The sequence below is a fragment of the Narcine bancroftii genome, chromosome 1 (genome assembly GCF_036971445.1).
Source record: "Narcine bancroftii isolate sNarBan1 chromosome 1, sNarBan1.hap1, whole genome shotgun sequence".
Classification (NCBI taxonomy): Eukaryota; Metazoa; Chordata; class Chondrichthyes; order Torpediniformes; family Narcinidae; genus Narcine; species Narcine bancroftii.
Window position 1 is genome coordinate 458,380,132 of NC_091469.1, and position 7,768 is coordinate 458,387,899.

Sequence of the window (7,768 nt, forward strand, 5' to 3'; positions counted from 1 at the left end):
CCCGGATCTGTTCTTCCTCACAAACACAGCCCATCGCCACTTTGTATTTGCACTTCTTGGCAAGTGTCTACAGAACCAGCAAGTAATCGTCAGTGGTCTCTCCTGGCCGCTGGCGATGTAAAGTGAGTCAATGCCTCACTAGGACCTCATTTTGCAACTTCAGGTACTGAGCCTTCAAAGCCTTGATGGCAGCAACATATGTAGTGCTGTTCCTATTGACTACGTACCCTTTTGTGCTACCCTCGAAATCAGTGCAGACCTCCTGAGTTCATCAGTATGGAAGGCGTCTGTGGTTGCATTCAGGTAGGCCTGGAATCAGTCTGGCCAGTACATGAACTCCCCAGCCGCATCGGGGGACAGAGGGTCTGTCAGCAGCGTGCCTGGCTTGAGCAGCACTTCCATCTTCTATGGAATAAGCTAATATAATTGTAGCGTGAATAAAATTCTCACGACTGGAAGGGGAACATATGCTTTTATAACTCAGGGTAGGGTCTTACAGTGGTCTTCAGAAGGGCTCAGGGTTTAGGCGGGAAACCACGGTTATATATAGGTAGATGGGAGGCAGAACAGCCATCAATATAACACACCACCAGTGAATCTCAGTTCACTGCACCTTGTAAAGAAAATCTTTCTTTTTTCTTTTTAAAATATTTTTATTGATTTTAATAAAAACGATATGAACAAAAGGGCTACAATTCTTTACATAGCAACATAGGAACATAGGAAGTAGGAACAGGAGTAGGCCAAAAATGGCCCATCGAGCCTGCTCCGCCATTCAATATGATCATGGCTGATCTAATTTATGACCTAACTCCATCTACCTGCCTTCTCCCCATATCCCCTAATTCCTCTATCATGTAAAAATTTATCTAACCGAATTTTAAAAATGTTTAATGAGGCAGCCTCAACCACTTCCCTGGTTAGAGAATTCCAAACATTCACTACTCTCTGGGAAAAACTATTTTTCCTCATCTCTGTCCTAAATCTACTCCCCCGAATCTTGAGACTGTGTCCTCTCGTTTTAGTTTCCCCGGCCAGCTCAAAAAACCTTCCTACATCTATCCTATCCATACCCTTCATAATTCTTCATAAGATAGTACAGTTACATAAAGTAATTAAGATATTCTGTATATCAATAAGATTCTTAAATTGTAAATCATATGCACAATTCATATTCTAAATAGTGTACACTTTTTAAAGAAAAAACTCTAATAATACAAAAAAATTAGGAAAGAAAAAAATAGTACAAAAGAAAAATACAAACCCCTTACCTCAGTGCATTTCCAAATTCTACATTTTATAATAAAAACAAAGGTTAAAAAATTAATATAAGAAACATGGTAAATATGTAAGTCAGACAATTTAATTACATTGAAGTAAAATTATAGAGTAAGATAATGAGTCATAAATGACCCCCATAATTCTGGATCTTTATACCTGAATTATTATTTGAGATGTAAAGAATATCAAAGCAAAACCCTCATTTATTCATTCTCTGGGACATGACAGAGCACCTGAAAACTAGACAGGCTTACAATCATCTCAGATGAGAGAATGCTATACAGTGGAAAACAGAAATAAATAGAAGTGGAAGAAAAAGATTGAGAGAGAAAGGTGTCAGATAAGTGGAAACACTGTTACAGAAAACTAAGGCTCAATATTTTATTCTCTTCAAGCAAAACTGGCGCTCTCAGTACTGGAACTATTTATCTTATTCCACATTAAATTACTGTTGTCAAATTTATTTTCAAAACTACCACCAAGGGATTGCATATATATTACCTGTTGGAGATTTTAAAATCCATCAGGCCAGATGTCCCTGACATTTTGCTGGAATATCAAAAATGCTTCTACAAAAGAATCTTTTTAAAAAATATTTTATTTAAAATATTTCCTTACATGTAGTAATGATAATTAATGTAATAATACAGATTTCAAAAGAACCAAAATAAAATTATAACCATGGCTTTCACCCCATCCCTAAAACCCCCTCCCACCCAACCTCCCTCTTCAAAAATTGATAGTATACATACTATCAAGTTATAAGTATAGAAAAGAAGAAAGGAAAAAAAAGAGAGAATTTTTGTATTGCATAGAGAAGCATAATCTGGTATATATCTCCACATTCTTCATAACCACTCAAAGGAGAATCTCACAGGTCTAAATGCATAGGAAGGAAATCTTTACAAATTTAATCCCATTATTTGGATATATAGGTACCAAATTTGCAAATTATATGTAATTTTTTTTCTGAAGGAATGCAACTTGAAGCTCTGAATGCCACCTTAAAATGCCCAAAGATGTATCAGACCTCCAAGTAACAGAACTACATTTTCTCACTACTGTTAATGCTAATTTTTTTAAATTGCAATTGATAAGCTGATAATTTTAATTTAGGACTTGTACCTTCTAAATTCCCAAATAAAAATAAATCAGGACTTTGTGGAAAAACAATTCCTGTAATTTGTTCCAAAAAATTCTGTAGATCTGTCCAAAAAGGCCATACATTGGGAAAAGACCAGGTTGAATGTAAGACAGATCCTACATTTGCACAAATCTAAAATATTGATCAGATAAATCAGATTTCAATCTATTCAATTTCTGTGGTGTGAGATATAGCTGATGTAAAAAAAAAGGACTAATCTATATCTAACATTAATAATATTTGTCATACAATCCTTGAATTAATCTTCCCATATTTTTTGATCAGTTGTCATATTAAAAACTATTTCCCCTCTCTATCTAGATCTATAAGGTCTTTGTTTGGGAGTTCCTGCTTATATAAAAAATAATATATCATAGAAGTACGTTTTTTAACAAATCCTCTCCTAATAAGAAGTTCTACTTCAGTACAACTAGATAAAAAAAAAGTTGGTTCAAGCTTATGCCTTAAATATGCTCTTAATTGAATATAACAAGAAGGAGTATTATGTGGTATAGCATATTTATTCCTCAATTGACCCCTTTCATAACAATCTTCAGTGTTTACAACCCCCTTACAAGACCAAACATACAAAAACTGATTATTCCTTGAAAAAGCTATAAGGGGATTTTGAATCAAAGGCATTTGGGCAATATAAATGCTCAAATAAATTGGTTTCTAACAGAGCATACTTTGGATTTCTCTCAGTACATTTTCTTTGTCAATTTATTTACTAAATTCTCGGTGAAAATTTAAAGTTATTTTCATCAGGATTTTAATTATAGCACCTTGATGGTCATCCAACCTGTCAAGTTAATTTGTTCCAGTATTTAAAAGGGGCCCTTTCCATTTTCATGTTTCCACAATAAGGATATTTACATTCAACCTACATTTTTATGGACATATTAATATGTGAATTTGGAGCAGGGGAGATATTCAGCCCCACACCCCTCTGACACCATTCAATAAGATCATGGCTGATCTGACTGTAACTCATTGCTCTTGACCTATCACTTCCTGCCTGTGGAGCTGTGCTCCACCCCCTCCCCCTTTCCCCACTATTTTGTTCATGTTCCTGCTCACATTTTGTTCATGCCTTGATGAAACCTTGCTTATGTATCTTTATCTTTGCAACATAAAGTACACTGTTTTACCTGCTGAGTTCTTCCAGCATTATGTTTATACTTCATGTCCCTTGAAACTTCTGATGTTGGAGTCATTGAGTCATTCAATCATATAGCATGGAACAGGCTCATAAGCTCAACCTGTTAATGCTGACAGTTGGTATTCTGGGCTTGTCTCATTTGCCTGGATTTGGCCCATAGCCTTCTGAACCTTTCTTATCCATATACAATATATGTCCAAATGACCTTTGACTCTACTTCCACTATCCTATAGATACACAACATGGTAACAGGCCCTTCTGGGCCATGAGACCAGGCTGCCCAAATGCATCAATTAACATACTAACCTTAAAATACTCCTTAAAAAGGAGCACCCAGAAGAAGCTGATGAGGAAAAAGCACAAATTCCTTATAGTGGCCGATTCGAACCTACAACATTAAATTTAAGTGCTTAACATATGACAGATTTAAACATTGCCCCTAGTGTGAACCTCCTGGTGTGTCATCAAGTTGGATAACCAAGTGAATCCTTTCCCACACACTGCACAGTTGAAGGGCTTCTCACCAGTCTGAATCCACCAGTGGGCCAGGAAGTCCGACAATCAATTGAACTCCTTGGATGAACTCAGGGCAAGTGCAGGACCTCTCCCCATTGTGGAGATACCAGTGGGATATCAGGTGGGACACCTGGGCAAACCCACAGCCATACTCAGTGTAAGTGAAGGACCTTGCTGATATGGACCCACCACTGATTCTTCAGGCTAGAAGACTGAATGAACCTCTTCCTGCACTTGGAAGGGAGAAGAATTTCTAAGAAATCCAAATTGAAGAAAAATAATTGACCATATCTGCCTTCATTGAGTGACCTCTTATTTTCAAACAACTTCTCTCACAAAAAGAAACATCCTATCTACATCATTTCAATAAAGACTCCTCAAGATTTTATATTGGGTTCAATCATGTCCTTTCTTGCAATTCTAAACTCTAATTGGTCTCAGCCTAACTTATCCATCCTTCCTACAAAAGATCTCCTGTCTGTTTCAGGTATCAGACCACCACACTTCCTCAAATTGCTTCCAAGGTATTTATATCCTTCTTTAAGGAGGGAAATATTATAATTTTGTATTGTAATATTGTAACAGTAATCCAGTTGTTGCCTCACCCACCTTCAAAATAGCTGAAGGACTATCTCCTGACCTAAGTATCCAGTCGCTCTTGTAGCTCCCTTGCAGATTTTGAGTGCATGCGGGTAGAGCAGACCATGTGACATAGGAGCAGATTAAGATAATTTTCCCCATAAAGTCTGCTCCATCATTCAAATTATGCCTGATATACCGTATTTTTCCTCTCAACCCCATTTTCCTGACTTCCCTCTATAACCTTTAACACCCTTACTAGTCAAGAACCTATCAATTTCTGCTTTAAATATATCCAAAGACAGCCTCCAGTCTGTGGAAGGAGTTCCACATGTTTTCGACATCCTGGCTGAAGAAATTCCTCCTTATCTCCATTCTAATGAGAAATCACTTTATTCTGAGTCTGTACACTCTGATCCTAGACTCTCACACTCTTCTCCATGTCTACTTGTTCCAGGGCTTTCAATATTTGGTGGGTTTCAATGAGATCCACCTCATCCTTCTAAACTGAGATCTAGATGTTGATTAACAATAACACATTTTGACAGGATTGCACTGTATATCATGACTCCTGAAAATCTACACCAAGTAGTTTCTGTAACCCCCCTCACCAATGGCAATTTTCTGTTTATTAAACGCATCTTTGCGCTCTATAAGTGCTCACTAGCTACAATCCCAAGAGAGAAGTCTCCACAATTAAGTTAATTCTATGCTCTTTGAGTAATCAACCTGGGTGGTTTCCTTTTCCTTAAGTCCTACGTGTTGATTTTGGTGTGTCTGCAGCTGGGATGGAGTAAAGCTGCTGAGTGTCAGTGGAGAAAATTGTAGATAGCCTCAATCACCTCTAGCCCCAGAAGACTGCTGTGTGAACTTCATCATCCCACATGGAGTACAAAAACTTGCACTGACTGTCAGTCAAGAATATAGAACAGTTGTGTTCCAAGGATGAATAAAGATGCATTTACTGACCTTGGCCATTCATATCAAGTTGTAAAGCTTCTCTGTTCGTGGCACACAAGCCTTTTGGGTGCAACCTTCTTGGGTAACCTGCTTTCTATGAGCCTACCATCTTCTGATGTTTCCTGCAATGCTTTTAGATTCACAGTGGAAAACAGGAGTAATATCTTGTACCCACAAAGTTCTCCAGTGGAAAACTTCAAGCTCATTTTCTTCTACATTTCTTCAGTTTCCCAGGTCAACTTATAGAACATAATCCAAATTCCTTTTTAAAGAGGCACTCGTGATGTTAGCCCATCTCTCACCTGTTGTGCTCCTCCCCTACTGAAGGAAATGAGCTCTAACAACACACTCACTAAACATTATAATTAGCAAAGCAGTATGCTGTCTGTAAGACATAGTGACCTGCAGTTAATCCATATCCTTCCAATCTGTTGGTGATTGAATTTAATGTTCCAGTATCTACCAATAATTTTGGAACTTGTTGCTGAGCATTGACTTGACAGGCTCAGTGGCTATGGAATGCCAACTGATCTTGCAAAACATTATGTCCTTTGATGTTCTGAACATCATTGAACCTTTCACATGCTCTCTAATTATAACCAACTCTTTCATGACCACAGAGTTTGAGCATTATTTTTTTTTCAAATGTGCACTAAATCATAATGTGAAGAAGCTGGACTAATCTGTATGCTTTGAAGTCAGGTCTGATTATTAGCTGAATAGCATTAAAAGCTTAGAGGGCGACATAATAGCACTAATGTAGTTAGAAAAAAAATGTTTACTTGTGACTGGGCTCTTTAAAGAAGTAGAATATATTTTATTGTGAGCTCCTTAATAATTTCCTCACCTGCCTTCTGCCTGCTTCACAGGTGTACAAGTCAATGGAGAGGAAATCGATGCCATATTCAGGTCAGACCAGCAGCTACTCTCAGTCCTGATCAAGCATCAAATAAAGATGGAAGTGGTAAAGAAATTACACCTAACTTAAATAAATGCACTCTAAAACCTCACACTATTACTAATGGTGTTTTCCATTTGCTCTCTAGTCTCTACGTGGGCAGGGCTAGGCCTTGGTTTGGGTTTGTTTGTGCTCTGTCTCCTGGCTGCCTTGATCTTAATCGTGAAAAGAAAATCAAGCAAGTACGTAAATAACATGTATATACATTGTATTGTTTTATGTTCTTAAGCATTCTGGTCTTTCGATGAAGCATACAAGCTTAAAAATATCTGGTGGAAGGAACAGCCATTTAGAGCGCCAAATTCTTCCACTGAAGCTGTAGTATGATTTCTGCTAAAATTCTGTAAAAATAAAACATCCCAGAAGATAAAGTTCAGTGAAAAACTCACATCTCTGTAAATTGTAATTTTTCAAATTTTAAATCTAAACATACAGCACAGGAACAGCCCCTGCTGGCCCCTGAACCCGTGCCACCCCAAAAAAAACACAAATTAACTTGTAAACCATACATTTTTGGAAGGTGGGAGGAAACCAGAGCACTTGGATAAACCCATGCAGTTATGGGGAGAGCGAACAAAACAGCGCCAAATTCGAATGCGGATTGCTCACAATGTAATAGCATTGTGCTAACAGCTACCCTAATTTTGCCGCCCCATCTGGAGTACTATTTATAACTTTGGTCTCCTTATTTATTAAAGGATTCTCTGGCCTTGGTTGCAATCCAAAATAAATTCACTTGAATTCCCAAACTTAAAGAAATTAAAGAAGTTAAATCTACATTGTTTGGAGTTGAGAAAAATGAAAGGTGATTTTATTGAAACTTATATGATCTTGAAAATGAATGATAGGGTAGATATTGAGATTCTTCCCCTGGCGGGAGAATTTTGAATGAGATGATAAGGAGGCAGTCATTTAAAACTGAGGTGCATAAGATTTTCTTCTGCCAGAGGGTGGTGAATCTCTGAGACTGTCTGTCCTAGAGGCCTGCTGGAGGATAAATCAATAAGGGCATTTAAAAAGGTGTATAAACATTTGAATGATCAGGGAACTGAGAGCTTTAGGGAGGTGACACAGAAAAATGAACATGTTCATATTCTATAGTGGGCCGAATGGCCTACTTCTGCTCCTTTTTCTTGTGATCTTGTGAATCTTGAGGCAAGCTTGGGGG

General features: G+C 37.6%; 1 protein-coding gene across 1 annotated transcript in view; it reads left to right on the forward strand.

Annotated features, from left to right (window-relative positions):
- malrd1 (MAM and LDL receptor class A domain containing 1) overlaps positions 1 to 6,858 on the forward strand; it is a 318,021-nt gene extending 311,163 nt beyond the window's left edge. Inside the window, exons 33-34 of the mRNA XM_069914667.1 lie at positions 6,512 to 6,603; positions 6,689 to 6,858. Coding sequence (XP_069770768.1) covers positions 6,512 to 6,603; positions 6,689 to 6,828 — 232 coding nt within the window. The 3' untranslated portion in view covers positions 6,829 to 6,858. The remainder of the gene's footprint in view (positions 1 to 6,511; positions 6,604 to 6,688) is intronic.
- Positions 6,859 to 7,768: the final 910 nt, after the last annotated feature.